At 39.2% G+C, this 17,913-nt stretch overlaps 1 protein-coding gene across 8 annotated transcripts in view; it reads left to right on the top strand.

The window, feature by feature from the left end:
• The window catches only part of TRAPPC9 (trafficking protein particle complex subunit 9), a 600,540-nt gene that overhangs the window by 310,721 nt on the left and 271,906 nt on the right, over positions 1-17,913 (top strand). The window contains exon 22 of one of the 8 annotated variants that reach the window (XM_065669018.1): positions 16,931-17,058. The exons of the other annotated variants lie outside the window; for them this stretch is intronic. Coding sequence (XP_065525090.1) covers positions 16,931-16,968 — 38 coding nt within the window. The 3' untranslated portion in view covers positions 16,969-17,058. Of the gene's footprint in view, positions 1-16,930; positions 17,059-17,913 lie in introns of those variants that run through there. 8 annotated transcript variants of the gene reach the window in all.

Genomic DNA, 17,913 nt, shown 5'->3' with positions numbered 1-17,913 from the left:
TTTGAACACTTCTAGGGACAGTGATTCCACCACTTCCCTTTCAGTGGAGAAATTGTTCCTAATATCCAGTCTAAACCTCCCCTGGTGCAGCATGAGGCCAATTCCTCTTGTCTTATCACTTGTTATATGGAAGAAGTGACCAGCTGCCTCCTGGCTCTATCTTTCTTTCATGTAGTTACCAAGAGTGGTAAGGTGCCCCCTGAGCCTTCTGTTCTCCAGACTAAATCCCCCCCACCTCTCCCCCAGGTCCCTTAGCCGTTCCCCATCACACTTGTGCTCCAGACTTCACCAGCTCCATTGCCCTTCTCTGCACCCGCTCCAGCACCACAATGTCACTCTTGTAGTGAAGGGCCCAGAACTGAACACAGGATTTGAGATATATTACTGTATTTGATTAAAAAGGTTCTAAGGTTACACTTGGTCCTGACTTGAGCATCAAGAAATGGAGAAATCTGCTTCCCTTTGTCTTTTGCATTGTCAAGTGGGAGCTGCAGAAACCATAGCAAAACTGGTCCTTTGAGGCAGCATCAGTCCTAACTCTAAGCTCCCCAGTTTTCACAGGCTCCAGAAGGACACAGCGATGCTGAATATCTGTAGCTATGCCTAAGTAGCGTTTCTGAGAACTCTGCTTGCGTTGCTGAAAAAGATGAAATAAAGCACGTAGTAAAACTGAATGCCACAATGAGCAGCAGTTGGGTTTTGCTCCTTCTGCTTTTTGGCAGTGACTGTCTTAAGCTACAGAGAGTGCTGGCAGCACAGTGGGGTCTGTCTCTCCCTGTGCTATATCTCACTGATGCATCCCAGACTTCTATCCTCCTGGCTCTTTCCTATAAATAACAGATTTTGCCAAGAAATATGCCTGTCAAGGAACTGGGGAAAAAGTTGGGAAATGACGTAGGACAGAAGGGCTGAGTGAGGATGCTTTTAATGGGGAAAGGAAAAAGATATATTCAGCAATAGATTTGCTTCTTAAATACTTCCACTATTCAAAGCATGTTTCTAAAGTTTAATTTCCCCTTGATGGTAACATCTGGCCGTCCTGTTAACTGACAAATCAGAATCTGTGCGTGGATGCAGCTATGGTTCGGTAGCAACAGCTTTTTCCACTGTCTGAGGCAGCCTTCTCGCTTCAGCAATGTCATGGTCTCCCAGAAGTTGTCTTTCATCTGAATTTTTGACTTAGTCCTTAGCAAATACTTGAATGTAATACCATATCCCAAAGTCAGTGAGTGCCAACTAACAAGTTGAGGCACATGTGAAGGGACTGAAATGAATTTGGGAGGATCAGAAACACAAATCTTGTCCTCCTCATGTTTTAAAATAAATTTGGGCTAATTAATTCTGATCTTTTAGACCAAAACATTATTCTGGGAGCACCTTGCTTGAATTAATCCAAATGTGAACCTTTAATCTGGCCTCATTTATATGTGGCAAGCAGATAACAAGATTATCTGGGTAAACACATGGATAAAAGAACATTTCAGCTGTTGAATCTTTGACTGAGAAATGTTCATTGTTAAATATAGAGCTGATGCTCTGGTGCAGTGATGTAAAATCCAGTTCGAGGTTCTGTTCCTCCACCTCCAACTGAATAACTTTCAGTCTGTTGCCCTGAGCAGTCTCTTAGTGTTTAAGTTTAGGAAGTGAGGGGTTCTGGGAAGGTACAGTTGAAATCAGGAGGATCTGTGGGAGCAGGGAATGGTGAGAGCATCAAGGCAATTGTGTCTTCCTACCTATGTATACATTCTACTGAAACAGGACTCTGAAACAACTTTCTCAGTTTCCATTTGTTCTGTGATTCACAATAAGGAGGGAAGTGGCAGACAAGAAATCTCAGCAGATGAAATCCTGAATTCTTTTTTACATTAATATATAACAGGCATAGACAATGTTTTCTGGGCATAAATGGCCTGAAAAGCACGTCTCTCTGACATGTGTGATTGCTGTAACAGGATTTATAAAAGGCCTGGATATAATAAATAATGGAAAATTTTCAAAGTCAGTACATGACTGCCACATCTTGACTTTTTAGAAGTCTTTTTCTTGCTTTCCATAGAATCATAGAATGGCTTTGCTTGGAAGGGACCCCTGCAATGAACACGAACACCTTCCACTAGACCGGGTTGCTCCAACCTCTGTCCAACCTGGCCTTGAATACTGCCAGGGGTGGGTCTGCCACAGCCTCTCTGGGCAACCTGTGCCAGTGTCTCACCCCCCTCAGATTTTCATTCTTCTTCTGCATGTCAACAGCACCCAGGGTCTGATACTATAAAGTTTATAAATGAAAATGCAGGTAGTGATGGTTAGTGTATGGCCAGTTTGTGCCTTGTAAAGTATTTTATGTTACAAAGTTTGCTTCTAATGAAGTATTGAGTGCAGTTCAATTCACTGTTAAGAATCTGTAGAGGAAGGTTTCTCAAATAGTTCTTGTTTAGAGAAATGTTTTGTGCCACAAATTCCTTATTTCTTCTGGTAGAAAAACACAACTGGGAGTGGAGGAGGAAGGCATCTGGTGGGAGGCTGAACATCAGTGTGTTCAGTACCTTTGCCTGAAGGACAGCTTCTTCATAGACGATAGTGGGAAAGTTGAGATTTATTTCTCATAACCCTGGGGAGCAAAGATGCAGAAAGGTCTAAAAGCATGAGGTAATGCTGTAGCTTAACTATAGCAGGAAACTGAAAATTCAAGCCCCCAAAATACAGGGAGAACATATATTTTGGGAAATTATGCAGTCAAAACAGACCAATTAGTAGTACCACAGACAGGGTTTCCCTTGGGTTCCTTCCTTGCATATGAACCATTATGAAAAAGTTCTTTCCATTGATTTTAACACAAATATCCTTTCTGAATGATACCTTATTTAGGCTTTTCCTTAAATGGGCATATTGTGCATTATGGAGCCATCAAATTGTGCAGAATTTTATGTCTGCATCTTGGTGAGCTGCAGCTCAAGAAAACTCAGCTGCTGTTTGGCTTTCAGTTCCCCTTGTGATGTGAAAGTCAGTTGCTGCTGTTTTGGGATTAGAAATAATCACTGCTAAATGGAGTCTGCAATGATAAATTTATTTAATAACTTTCTGGATGATGAAATCAAAATTGGATTTTTTTAACTTCCCAGACTTTTATTTATTCTTTATTCAAGAAAAACCAAGACATGTATCTGATTGAATTACTGAAATATGAAGATACAAATCTAAGTACTCAAGGTACCTTTTTTACAGAATGAAAAAGAATTATTACTTTTGAATATTGTCACATGATTATGAAAATTCTCGTTACAGCATTCCTGAGAGAATACCATCTTATTAGGAAATAGCTGTCTTTTCCAGCTTCTTCAGGTGATTTGAAAAACATGCAGATGTTAGCAACACGTCTGCTGCATGCAGAAAGGGATTTGGCTTTTGTGTTAATGCAGAGAAAAAATATTTGGCAGAAATACCAGCCAAAAAGTTGTTGGTTTTAATGTTGTCCATTAGAATTATCAAGTTGATTCATTTCTTCTCAAGATATTAGATTGTCTCATATGACTTCTTCCATCCTTGAGCCAGTTCTTGAACCATGATTTTAAATGGAAGAGACACAGAAAAGCAGCTGTTGTTCCAGTTCAGTGATAAATATTCAGCCTGCCTTTTGTAGCTGCTATGTACGATAGGAATAAAGTACAAGGGTTTAAGAGCTGTTTCTTTGCTTTCACTCATTTTACTATCAATTTCCTTTTTTAAATTTCATTCGAATAGATGTCTTCAGGTTGGTCACCAAAGCTTCTCCTAAGGTTCAGTTACTCAGTAGATATTATTCATAGACATGCTGACATCAGTAGCAGGAACTGCTGGTTGCTCTCCTTCTTATTTTGGTATTGTGTTTTAGTAACACCCCGTCTGGCAGTGCGTAAGAGAAAGTAGCTCAGTACCTTTGGCTTTTCTACAGCTTTTGTGTTTTATAATTGTGTTCCAGCAGAGTTGCAGAACATGAATGTCTTCATTTTGAGCTGTTAATTAAGAGTGGAAGCAGGATGTGTAGTAAACCATACAGATTTAACATCTAATTTGAAAGTGGTGAAGTTATGTTTCAGGATCTGCAGAAGATTGGAGAAGGAGCAGTAGAAAGTCTTTATTTCTACCCTTTCTTCAGAAAACACACGCTGAGGTTACAGAAAAGTATCTGGGGATAAATGAGAGAACAGGAAAATAAAGCACTCCTAAGCCTGCTCATGTTGGAATTCAGCAACAGGAGAGATTTTCTGAAGGCTAAAGGAGTTTTAAAAGTTACTTCAAATAATGGCTTATGACTTGCTGAGAGCAGAACCCCATCTCTCCGGAAGCTTGCATTTGAGTAACAGATGACAATACAAAAGGTTGCTAAGCTTTTAATGGTCTTAGATGTGTGTACATGTTAACACTTGTTTATATTTTTAGTTAAAGTAGGATAGCTACTAATATGTAAACTATAAAATAAAGTGATAAAGAGACAATATGGGGCTGAGAGGAGGCTACCGGTACCAAAGTGAATAGCCATGAACAGGAGTCTGCAGCTCCTTGTACCAAGTTCTTCTGGATTGGTGCCTGTACAGGTGAGCCTTGTGAACAGGGATGGGAACAAACTTAAACAAGGGCTTGGAGCAACCCTGTCTAGTGGAAGGTGTCTCTGCCCGTGGCAGGGGGTTGGAACTGGATGAGGTTTGAGGTGCCTTCCAACCCAAACCGTTCCATGATTCTGTGGATCTATGGCATATAGGGAGACTCAGCTCCTAGTGTGGATCCTCAGATGCGTCATCTTTCATATATAATGATTTTACTTGTGGATGCTTTTATCTAACAAACTCAAACTGAAATGGATTTTATTCAGTCATTAAAACTTAAAAGAGCAAAAGTCTCAAAGCTGAACAACCAGCCTTATGAGATAAATTAACTGTGCTTGTTTTACAGCAAGAAGCAAGTTCCTCAGTGTTGAAATTTGCTTGCCTAAGGTCAAAGTGAATTGACAACAGATCCCAAACCAGGACCTATGAACACAGTTTCAAGTCTCTAATTACAAGCTGGAAAGGGAACAGTTTTCTTAAGCTATTTTATTGCATTGCATCTTTGACCTCAACGTGGTCAAGAAAAATCAATATTTTCCATAGACTTCTGGAGTTGGCTTTGTGGGTGGATGAAGATAGTCTGATTTATTTAATGAAGCTGGTGGTATGAAGTAAATGCTGTCACAGAGTTTGTGACCACATATTGGAGGGAAAGCAATGATATCTAAGGAGGCTTTTCGCAATTTGCAATTCTGTTGATCTTTTGGTGGAGCCATAGGTACAGGTCCTTTTGTGATGCCAGATTATTTTATCAGTGATGCAACATGTGTTTCCTCCTCAGTCCATTTATATTCCCTTTAGGCACTGGCACAGCATGGCCAGTTTTCTGGCAGAAAAGTAGCATTTTCTTTTTGAGTTGGAGCATTCACCCTCTATCATTGCCATGCTAAAAATGTCTAATTACCAAGAACTGATGGAAATTTGGTTATAAAGAGCTAGTGGCTTTAAGGTTGTTACTGCATGTGCTGTGTCTTTCGGACATAAAAATGGGAGAGTCTCAATCGACTGTTCAGTGAAAGCAAATATTTCTTGTCAGATACTCAGAGGATCCCAATATGTTTCAAAAGGCTAAATCACAGACTCTGTATCGTTATTCTTGACAGCAATAAAGGACAATTTATGATGTGTTTTGCTCATGGATTTAAACACTAGTGGAATTAAGAAAGCCTCTTACAGTGTTACCAGAGTGATGACTGCCAGTTGCAAATTACAGGCTTTTTAGATCTGCTTATATCTGGTGTTATATTTTAATATTGTTAAACTGCAGCATGTACAATATAATGAGTCCCTAACCTTGTTTGATGGAAGTGAATAAAGCAAACTTGTTAAAGTCCTGGAAGTCTCATAATTTATGAAGTTTAAAAATGATTTTAAAAATAGAGTCTAATTGAGGTACATATTGCCATTTTGGGTTCTTCATGCTCTGCGAAGTCAATTAATTCTCTCAGCAAACCAGAATGTGTGACAAAGGAGGAATTGACCACAGCCCAAGCGTACTCGTATCTTTGAAGGTTTATTTTCGGATGGGATGCAAGCAGGAAACTTTTGAGCCTATGAGATTTCGTAAGTGTCTAGGTAGTCACAAAGGCACTGAATACCAAAGGCAGCTGAAGTCAGGGAGTTGCTTGACATGGGGACACAAGTAGCAATACAAGAGCTTGGAAAGGCATCCTACTTTGTGCTGGTGTTGTAAGTTGACCACCCTTGCAGTGTGTTTGTAAGACCATATAATCTAGCAAAATTGTATTTGTATGCTGAATAGGCAAGCACAGGGCTTTTATGTGTGACATATCTTTTTAGGGGGCTTGGAGACATGCAAGAGGGTTTCCAGCTGCCACTGCACCACTAGAGGGAACAGGAGGCTGGTCTAGGGAAATGCTTATCCAGATGGTTGGAGGAGTTTCGTGGCCCAGATCAGAGTGGTGCAGAAGAACTTGCTGCCTTAGAGACAAGTTTCTTAGTTATCTTTAATATTCATAACTTCCAAATAGCTTAGGTCAGTCCTTCTAACTCAGAGTGGAAGATAAATAAAGCAGTTCAGCAGTGGCTCAGTAATGGCATGTGGCTTCATCTTAATCCTTTTCCTTCTCTGAGAATTCATTTTAAAAAATCTGAAGTCCCATGAAACATTAGGTTTGCACTCAGTTAATTAGTTGAATTCAACAATGGCATCTTAATAAATATTAGCATTCAGTTCCTCTCTCTATCTTGTAGAAGTTTGCATCTAAACCAGGAAAGCTGTCTATTTACGGCTCACACAATAATTTATTTCCTACCTGCCAAAGAGATATTGCTCTTTGTAAGCAGAATAAAACAACCAGTTGCGTTTTTACCCTCTGGTGCTCTTTAATCTCTTTACCATCCTGTTTTCCAGCCAGGGTTTTCTTAGTACTACCAGTCTGATACTCTGAAGATAGAGATCTCTTTTTGCTAGTGTATCTATAAAGTGCCCTGAGCACAAAGTCATTATCTGAGAGCTACAAACTCGAATTGATCTGGTTTAGGCTTGGCATAATTTCTGTGTCTGGGCTGACCCGAATGTTATTGTTCAACAGGTTTCTGAAAATGTCAAGAGCCAGAGGGGAGGTCCCAGAGAAACTGAAGTTCTTCCTTCCCCCATAGTAACTGAATTTTAATGTCCTCAAGCTTTGTAAATAAAAGAGAAAAATTGGTAATGAGAAAGGGAATTAATAGGACAGTCTTTCACACAATTTATATAGCTTTCAAAAACTGTTGCATTATTCTGTTTAAAAGTGCTGGTCTGCAGCACTTTCATACCGGGAAGATAACTGGAAGATGCAGCTCTGGGAATTAGAAGCTGGGAGAGCTGATGGATTTGAAATGAAATAAAAGCTGCTATTGGGGGAAACTTATTTTGAAGCTAAAATAGTGTGGCTGCCAATAAAGTATTTAGAGGACTCGAATGTTTACCTTGATACGGATGTCACATTTCAATTTAGTAGATGAGTGCTTTTTTTCTGCTACTGTTTTCATTATGGAAATCAGCTGAATGAATCTCTGCCATGTAATACATTACAGAGTAAATTGGAATCCGATGTGAAGTTACTGTTATGCAGATGTTATATCCTGTTCGAATGCGTGTGCAAAGTCATGTCATTGCAACCCTCTGGAATATACTGCACTTGGACGTGAAAAGATTAAACCAGAAGCTAGAATGGTCTTTTAATTAGAAGGGAGAAAAATGTGATGCAGTGATGCATCTGCAGAGCATCTGTCTTTAATAAAGATTTCTTTTTTGGGAAAGCTATTTATTTTAAACCTCTAACATTTAGAGTGAAATACATCTTCGTGGTGAACCTTATTTTAGGGAAACAAGGACACAGGTTCTCGTATCAGAGGTGATGTGTTCACTCTTCGTGACTGATTTCTGTATGCCTCTCAACTCCTCTCTCTTTCTCTCAGATGTGTATGTGTTCTCATTTGTTGTCTTATTCATAGTTTTACCATGCAATCAATATATTGGAGATGAGATTAAGTTGATTGCTTCTGAAGTAAGGTACCATTGGAGCATTCCAAGTTCCTGTGGCTGTTTTATCAGAAAGTCTTCTCGTCAATACAGTTTTTGTAACTTTGGTATTTCCTTTGATAATTTCCTGCATGAAAACTCATGCAAAAGGAATCAGTGTTGCTGCAGTAAGGACAGGAATGCTGATTATTGTCTTTAATTGAATATGTGGTCTTTTCATTGGAAACTCTTTTTTTTTTTTTTTTTTTGCCAGCAATTTGCTGTAGGGAGTTTTTGCTTAGAATTTCTATCTCCTGATATTGTTGAGTTTCTGTCTTACTTATTTCTTCTCTTCCAAGGGCTTTAGATGTTTTCTAGGCAACCAAATTGATTGTTACACTGCAGTGCAGGAGGATTTTTGTTGTATTTGTTTGCTATTGCTCCTGGAGCTTCATTGTTAAAACTAACAAACTTCCATATTCCCTGCTCTGTTTTCTGCTCCATTTACACCTTTTTTTCTGGCTTCATGGACATAAGCTACACTAGTATTAAAAGGAAGTTAATGAACATAAGTGTGCTGCTGGAATTAACAGGACTGTGAATAGGAAATGCATATTCTTAGAAGTTTGGTGTCAGCAGAAGTCAGGATCACAGGATGAATTATTTCTTTTCTTGTTTTTTAATTTGTTCTTAGGCTATTTATCTACAGTATTCAGTTCAAAAGGAAGGAGGATAAAGCTTCTACCAGTATTTCCAGGAAAAAAAATGAAGTTTTAGTTTTGTCTGTTTAGAAATAAAGGGAAGCAAAAACATCTAAAGCAGACTTGGGCTAAAGATTTTTAGAAGTTAAGCTATTTTTTTCTGGTCTATAAATGCGATGCATTCCCTGGTAGTTAGCCTATAGAATACTTACATCGTAGAAAGAAGTGTCTATAGTATGTTGTAAAGCTAACAAATTCATAGGTGCAGTGGATGACATAAAATACATGCTTTGCATAACTCTGCATACCTGAACAAAACTCGTACCTACCAACAATGTTCCTTCAGGGAACTTGGCTGTATTTTGAAGGAGCCACTGCAGTACACACAGAAATATAGCACACCAGAAAGCAGAAGGCTCCATTAACCATAGCTGGGGACTGCACGCAGCTCTACATTGGAATCTATATTGAAATCACTAAATAATTGCAGCATATGCTGGAAGAGGGAAATTACCCTCTCTCCCACCTCTCAAACACCTTCTGGCACTGGCAGATGCATTACCAAATGGAAACTTCATGTCAGTGCCAAAAATTAAGGACAGACTACAGCTTGCTGATACTTCTTAACAACGATCATCAGTGAGTGCAGTCTGCAGAACCATGAAATGAGTCTGATAAATGTATATTCCCTACTATGCATTTCTACCAATGAGCATGATATCTTGTGGAAGTTGAGGGAAGATGAGACTTGCACAGCAGCACTTCATCACAAACCCTTGGTCAGGCAGGAGTTCTTTTCCTAGATTCATGTAGAAATTATGACCGATACCGTGGCAAACAGTATTTTGAACTTGCTGGATGCTCAAGACGTCAGAATATCAGAAAATTTATCTGGATGCTTAAACATAACACTAAAGCCTTTTTATTTTCCTTTGATTTTTTGTTGGAAAACTTGGGATTTTATGAACATTAGAGCCAGGAACCCCAACCAAAAAACCAAAAGCTTCTTCAGTGTCCAGAGGAATGGGACTTTCTCTTAAAAATTCATCCAGTAACCTGTTCCTGTGTTCCACAATCACCATTTTATAGGAACAACTGAAGAAGTGAACAGGCTTTGTTTTAACTCCCCTGTGCACACAAGGGAACTCCCAAGAGAAAATGATGGTATCTTTTCTGCATGGACATCTAGCTGTCCTCTGCATGTTGCATGCAAGCCTTGAGATCGAGCATGTCACCATGGCTTATGAGCTGGTTCTTTTAGAGTCAGAACTTTGTAAGTATGAAGGGAAAGGCAGGGTTTGTTTTATAGTTTCTGCAGTCATTTTGAAGTGTTTATAAAGTGCTTCAGAACCTTTTCCAGTAAAAGCCCTCATAAAATGTGAGAATTTTGGCATTAATGGCTTTATCAATAGCCTGAGATGATGGTAAAGAAGAGTACTTATCTGCAGGGCCACGAGGACAAGCTGAATATTATCTATTGGAAACAAGACCTGGAAGTCAGCAAAATCTTATTTTAGATAGAATTAGTAAATACATGTAGAATGAAGCAAGAAGAATGGTATGTGTAGGTACAGTGTTATGTTCTTGCCAAGCGTGGCTGCTCATCTGAGTGATTTATTTGCACTGTGGAGAAGCTAACCTGAGAAAATCTACCTCTATGATAACTTTTAATGGAATCGAGGTGGTTATGCAATACAGAAAACAAAAACCCTGAATGGATTGTCATAGTTAAAAATAGGGATTAATGGTCTGATATGTTTCCTGCTACTGTAGCATGCATGGCTCTGAATTACTGTGATTAGATGAGGGGAGTATTATCTAAACAGAGGTCAGTTGTTTTACCTCAGCACATGACTCTTAAAACAGTGGTATCATCTGTTTGTAGAATGCCATGTGCATCCTGGTGTTTCTCCAAACAGGTGATAAATGGTAAAGGATAACATTAATGACTCGGAGTTTTCTTCAAGTGAAAGCATCACAAAGAACTAATAAGAGGAGGAGAAAGTCCATTAAATGGGAAATCTCACTTTGCTGTGGTTGGGACAGAAGTGTCAACCATGCTTTAAATATTTAACACTTCCCAGAACAAGGTGGAAACCTGTATGTCATCTTGATGCTATGTGACACACATAGTCAATGCATATAGGCAAGGTAAACAGTACATACAGTACTTGCACTCCTATCTTGTGGTGCGATTGTATTCTTAGTATTCAGTTTTATAATGTACCAACAGAAAACATGTTAGATTCAGAGTGAGTCAAGCCACACTATAAAAAAGCTTTTCTGAGTAGCAAATCTGGGCATTCTGGGTAGCAAATCTGAGCAGTTGTGCTACATTAAAAAAATTGGATGCCTTAGGCTGTCAAGCAAGCTCTGCCCTTCAGCCCTTCCTGCTATGATTATATTCTGTATCTGAAGCCATGGGCATCTGTCTGACTCCCTGGATATTGTTCTCATTTCATGAAATTTTCAGTCCTTGTTATCTGAAGGAACTGGCAGTCAAAACAAGGTAGCAATTCCTGTGCCTAGACTGGGTAGTTCACTTTTCAGTCTTACATTTTTTGGTAGCAAAAATAATTAGTATATGCGGCAAGTGCTGCTATCACTGGCTGTTTTTCTGGTGGCACACCTGGTATGCAGTATTGCCTATCTCTAAATAGACAATGCTCCCATTCCCACTTGCCCTCTACAAGGGATTTTCTACTCTTGGCCTTGATGCCATCTCCTGTCTAATCAGTGGATATTCTTCCAGTTGAAATTCAGAGGTTTCACCCCTGAAGTCTTCATTTCTTCTTCTTCCCTTGATACCTTGGGAAAGAGATTGTCAAGATGTTGAGAGATGGTGAAATGAGATGAGAGTCTTTCATCTGAACCTCAGGTGCACTAGTACGTGGGCACTTGTAGCAATGCTCAGCCTTCTCCCTCCGTGGGTGAGAGCCTGGGCTATATCAGCACGCTCTGGCTTTTTTCCTGTATGTGTATTAAGTTGTTTCGGTAGTTTGGGTTTTACTTCTCTTGCTTACAAGAAGAGTGGCATTCAAAGTCCCCTTGAGTGTATCAGCGGCGTTTCAAATAGGCAGAAAATAAGCAGGTGTGGGAGCTCTGGAGACTGCAGCAGCACTGCTGCCCAGCAAATGCTGCAGAACAAGCCCTGCTAAGAAGGAATTGAGGTTTTGTTCAAGTACAGCAGGAGGGAGCACAATAGAATGGAAATGGGTAACCTGCCTCTTAGCAGTGATTTCCCGTATGTGTCAAAAATCTCCAAAATCGTGAACTTTTAGCAAACTATGGCAGAATTGGAGAAGTTAACAAATCTTTGTAAAAACCAGTGCAGGCCTAGCATTTGTAAAGAGAAACTGCCAGCTTGGAAAGCCAATGGGGGGGATTTCACTGCAGAAATGTTTTTGTCCCATGAAATTTCTAAGGTCCTTGAATTATCTGAAGCACCTTGATATGCTTAAAACTCCCTAGCTAAAAGCTGAAGTGATGTCGCAGAGTGACACAGCACAGTCTGTGTAGAGTAACCTTTGCTACCTGGTGTAGTAATAATAGCAAAATATAAGGAAAGCTTTTGTGAAGCTTTTGGGAGTGAATTCATACTCCAGAAATGAGCTCCTTGCTGTGTTGGAAAGTGCTTGATTTGGATGTGATAAGTTTTAAATAGATAATTCTATGAAAATAGCCTCTTCTTCTTTGCCTTTTTTTTTTTTTTTTTTGTTGTAGATGAAACTGAAGCTTTAATTAGCTCTAGAAGAAAACAAAGGCCACAAGCATATGTATTCTGAAAATGCACAAGGGAAATAAAATGCCTGTCATGGAGAGAAATGAGAGAACCATTTTCCCTTAGTTAATACAGTAAAAATTCAAACAAGTTACATATGGATTTGTTTTTTTTTTTTTTAATATATCCCTGATAAAGTTAGATTGGAAGAACTTGAACTGTGCATCAAGCTAATGGTAACAGTAATCCTCAAAATCAATACAGAAAAGCCTTGCTTATTTAGTAGAAATGTATTAATTGGGATACTCAAGGAATAAACCAGAATTAACTATTTTCTTTCCAGGTATATTTTGATAGGAGCATGTATTTTCTGACTAAGATGATTTATGGGAGAAGGGATTGCATTTATTGTTAAGTCCTTAGGCAGTTAGCTGAGAGCAAAATCCCATTTTTGCACATCTTTGCTGTGAACTCAGTTGCTATTTGCTTCATTTAATTGTATTTTTAGACTGATTCCTGCAGAATGAGGCTTTCTAAGCCTGTGCTTATCTCTCTCACCCCCCTACTACATTTCTAACCTATTGCGCAACCTAAACCAAATTTAAGAGTGGAGTACTCCTCAAATGGAGTTTAAAGATCTCCCAGTTTTACAAAAACTTGAAGAGACCACAAATGTTATCAGACTTGGGAAAAGGCTGGATTTGTGTGGTGTTTGGCAGCAGCTAATTTACAGGTCAAAATGAACCCCAGCACTTAATCACTTTTGCATAGTGACTTTACAATGGAGAGGAGTGCAGAAGCAGAGTACATATGTCCGTGGAGAGCCAGGCTTCAGCAGTTCTGTTTGCTCTGGTATTTTTGGCATTGCTTTAGCAAGTTATTTGGTGTCTCACAGCAAGCTCTTAACAAACCAGTGTGGGAAGAAATAGAGACCATCTGATGTGGACACCTTGAGTGCACAAAGGACCACTCCACCCTGCCCACAAGCAGAGTGAGCAAGCCTCTGGCTATAATGTACTTTCTACTTGAACTCTCACTTTAAAAGCCAGTTCACTGCACTGTTGTTGTTTTACTAGGTTATACTTTTTCTTATATTGTTCAACATAAAGACCAGTTATTGTTGCGGGTAAGTGCTGGACAAAATTATCCCCTGCAGCTTGATCAGCAGTATCAGATAGTGAAGTAGCTCCCTGAAGTGTGTCTTTAAGTGCCTTCTATACCCTACTTAACTTAGTAAACCTCATATTCTACAGCTTACTTTAACAATTGGGTAAAACCACAACCGTGTAGTTTCAATGATAATGTGGGTACATGCCAAGAACTGTTCTACTTGGTACTATCCTTCAGGGCAGGATGAATTAGTTGGCTTTGCTTTCTGGTGCTCCTTTATGCTGGAAGGATTGCATACTCAAGATCACTGGCAAAAGGGGACTTCATCCTTTACAAACCTGTAAGAGATGATTGACCATGCGTCAAAGAGCACAGCCTCAGAAAGACAGTTCATTAGTGGGAAGGTAAGATGAACAAATGGTTGATTGTGATGGACATTGAGTACAGAATAACAACAGATACCTGCAGTTTTGGCCAAAACAGTTAAATTTTATTCTTTGCTAAATGTTGCCCTTAAAAAAAACAAACTCCAAAACCCTCCTGAGTTGTTTTGAATTTCGGTAACTGAATTCAAGCTTCTACTGAGATGGCAATAAGCTGTACTGGGCTGGTGATGTACATTAATTTCTTGGCTGGTGTAATGAGGCATATAGTTGTCATGCAGGGTCACTCTGGGCATAGGAAATTGTGCCAGTTGGAAGTGATAACTTGCATTCTGTCCTGCCCAGGTGGAATTGCAAAGATTTGGCTGCACCAGCCCAGGCTGTAGCCAAGTGCTCATCATGCATGCAGAAACTTGAAAGATCAGATGGTGCCTTATGTGAATGGCAGGGGAGCAGAGATTAGTCAGGAACAGATATAGTTCGTATGTCAGCATATTTTATGTTTCTATTCTTTATTCTTGACTTCAGAATTCAAATTCATTGATCTCTTTTGCTTATTTCTTTAGCTTAGTTGGCTACATTTAAACTTCATTGGTATTGCAGTCCTTTCCCTGCTATGCTTTTGACACAAGCTGAGGATGCATCATTTAACATGATCCTGTGTTTTTGCTTTGTTCAATGAAATGACGACAGTAGGATGATGTATGTTGTGCTAAATATATCCTCAGGGTTTAAAAATGGCATTTGGTTGGACATATGGGGCAGTGCTGTACGACATCAAAAGTCAGGCTTAAAAAGATTGAATTTCACCATAAAAAACATACATTCTTTTGACAGTTCTCAAGGTGTGTTACAGACCCAGCTATTTTTGCTACTGATGTGATCTTAACAACGTGTTTCTTTGGGGTCTGACCTGTACTGTCATTTGTGGTAAAAAGATATTCCAACCTGAGTATCTAATACTGGAGGACATTAATATAATCAGCAAGAAAGATATCTTTTAAAAATAGAACTACATTTTACAGCAAATCAGAATCTTTTCTTTGCACCCATTCAAGAATGTGGTCAGCGTTAATTGAAGGACCATAAATCCAGGCTTTGGGTTTTAGAGGTGTTTAATTTTCCTTGCGTGTTTGGCCATATGACTTTGAGCTGTCATTGAAGGGCTTCTTTGCTGGAGTCAGTGATTTAGTTAGCCGCAGTGCAATATACTTTAGGTTAGTAGAAATTTTCCATAACTCAGTTTAGCATAAAATCGTAAAGAATTGTTCTTGTCACTTTTTATAGTGAAATGGAAAGAATAACTGTTATTTCCAAAGCATCCTGCATTATTGATGGCTAATCACAAACAGCTGTTTTGAACTGTAAAACAAATCAGTAAGAAAAACACCTGTAAAGCCACCTGCTTGTAGAATGCAGACCTACACCTTTGAGAAGATGTTTCATGCTTCTCATGGGATGCACACAACTGGTACCTTGATGATCAGCTGTTCAGATGCTCTTGAATCAATTCCATGTGTTGTTTTGATATAATTTTAATATGTGATTATGATTTGCTTATTGACTGGTGTAATAGATCATTAAATGCAAACTGGAGGTGCAATGTCATTCTTCACATGCTTGTGTACGGCTCAGCCACACTGGGATATGACAAATTGTCAACATGTGCAAAGTTATTTGGAAATATTTTTTTTTTTGGCCTTTCAGCTACTGAACAGTGGTGAAAAGGGATGGGAAAGAAAAGATTTCTTTTCTTGGGCAACCCCGAGTCCTTTATCCCTTAGTAGCTAAGGAGAAAGTGTATTTTCCCAGGGAAAATAGCATGGCATTGCAAGGGCGTTGAGCTGAAGACAGTCACTCCCATGCTTCTAGCTGGGGAAGACAAAGATATGTTAAAGGCTGGATTTGGTGAGCTGAAGGTTGGACTTGATCTTAATAGTATTTTTTAACCCAGTTGATTCTATGATTCTGTGAAAATAAGAAAAAGAGGTAAAAAAATGGCTGCCTTCCATTCTCAAAAAGAGCCTTGTTTTTCCCAGTCTGGTTTCGCTTGCAATAGCAGAAATTAGTTACTACCGAGCTTCAGGGAAGATTCTCTGGTTGGCTGGTTGGTTGCTTTAGTGTAGCTGATATGATGGGTTCATCTTCAGAAGAAACAGTTGCAGGAATGGGTAGAAAGTAGAAATGAGCTGTTGTGGGATCGTCAGCTCTCATTACTGTTCTTGAAGCTACATTGGAGAGCTCCAAAGTTCAGCAAAGAAAAGGCATCTGGTGAGTGGGATCTAGTGTGGCTAATACTGATGTATTTTCACCCAAAGACATGTCCTTGAAAAAGATGCCTGTGCCTAGTTGATTGCCCCAAATAACAGCCTGAAACTTCTCATCTGTTTCTCTCTCCTTCCCCTTCCTCTGTCATGGTACTCATGTTCTAAATATTTGTACAAGGATTTTGTCCATTTTCTGTTTCTGCCTCTTGAAACAAAATTTACTGTGGTATATGATAGATTTTTAATTCCTGTCCAGAGAAAGGCCAAAATTGTATTGTAGTTGCTTTGTCTTTTATTCACATAGAAAGGGATGAGTTCAAACAAATCAGAGTTATCCATTTCTAACAATGGTCTGAAACTGTGGTCCAGTGTTAAATTGAGAAATCACTTAGTCGAAACTTTTATCTGATGGATTTTCCTGTGATTTGATATGCTTAAGGGCTAGGGGAACAGGAAGCAGGAAAGCTTTAGCATATGGACTAAACCTAATTTGTGTGTGCTTAAAAATGGGGAAAAATTTCTCTGTCAGCCTTTTTGTGGGAAGTTAGAGAAGCCCCTGGCATGTTAAGCAAGCTGTTGAGATTATGTAGTAATGAATAATGCATATACACCAATGGAGAGATCTCACTGCTGATTATTTAAGTGGATATTTTTGTGGCCGAACTACTTGTGAAATATGCAGCAAATTTCTTATTATTGCAGAAATGATAAAGGGAAGATTGGACAAAGTTGTTGAATGATTTGGAGTGATTTGTCATAGGAAGTGGTTAACCATGCTAGCTGCATGATTTTTGGAAGACAGGCCGTATGCATCTGCAAGCAAAATTGTTACTATGACCTACAATGTAGAGATTCTTCAACCTACCTGGCTCAGAGGAACTCATCTGGAAGGTAATACAGTGCATCACAGCCTTCTTCGCTATCTTCCCCTTTTCTCTTGAGTAATTGATCCCAAACCAGATGCAACAGAAGACTTGGAGGGTTCCTGGTGCAGAGTTTTCATGCTGGGGGAAGTGGGAGAGGGAGGCAGACTCCCGCATTTTGGGAGTATTCAAGCAATTCGATGAAGCAGCATAGCACTGGTTCTTCACACAGTGACTGTCTCTTTAGGAAGGCTGGCACTTGGATTTCACTTGGAGACAAATCAGGATTGTGGCTTTCAGGGAAATAAAGCTGCTTCCCTGCTGTTCATAAAGATTTCACTCTCAGTGAGGGGCAACATGTAAAGATGTGCCTGTCACCTCCACATTATCTACCAGCTGAGCTTGATGTCTCCTGTGAAGCTGCAGAGGCCATGTGGCAGCAAGTCATCTGCCCGGGTGTCCTTCACACTTCCCAGTTCAGGTGTGTGACTTCAGCTAGACAGAAATTAGATGATAAGAGGGAATACTGTAACATAAATTTCTCTTTGTGGATCCAGCAATAGTTGCCTTCTAGTGCTACATCAGACAACAGGCCCTGTGTCTTGTTTTTTCAAGTGTCTGGACTTCTTTTAGAATTAAATGTGAACACTCAAATAATCACTTGGAAACAGTTATTTTAATATGCTGAAGGTATGTTTTTATTATGTTTTATTTGCTTCTAAGTCTTTTTGATTCATGTAACTCTTACAGAAAAGACAGAAAATATATTTAAGTTTCCTTATCCAAGAATTTGACATTATTTTTTATTATTGACAGAAGCTG

This window comes from Lathamus discolor, chromosome 2, assembly GCF_037157495.1.
Source record: "Lathamus discolor isolate bLatDis1 chromosome 2, bLatDis1.hap1, whole genome shotgun sequence".
Classification (NCBI taxonomy): Eukaryota; Metazoa; Chordata; class Aves; order Psittaciformes; family Psittacidae; genus Lathamus; species Lathamus discolor.
This window is presented reverse-complemented; position numbering and strand designations above follow the sequence as displayed.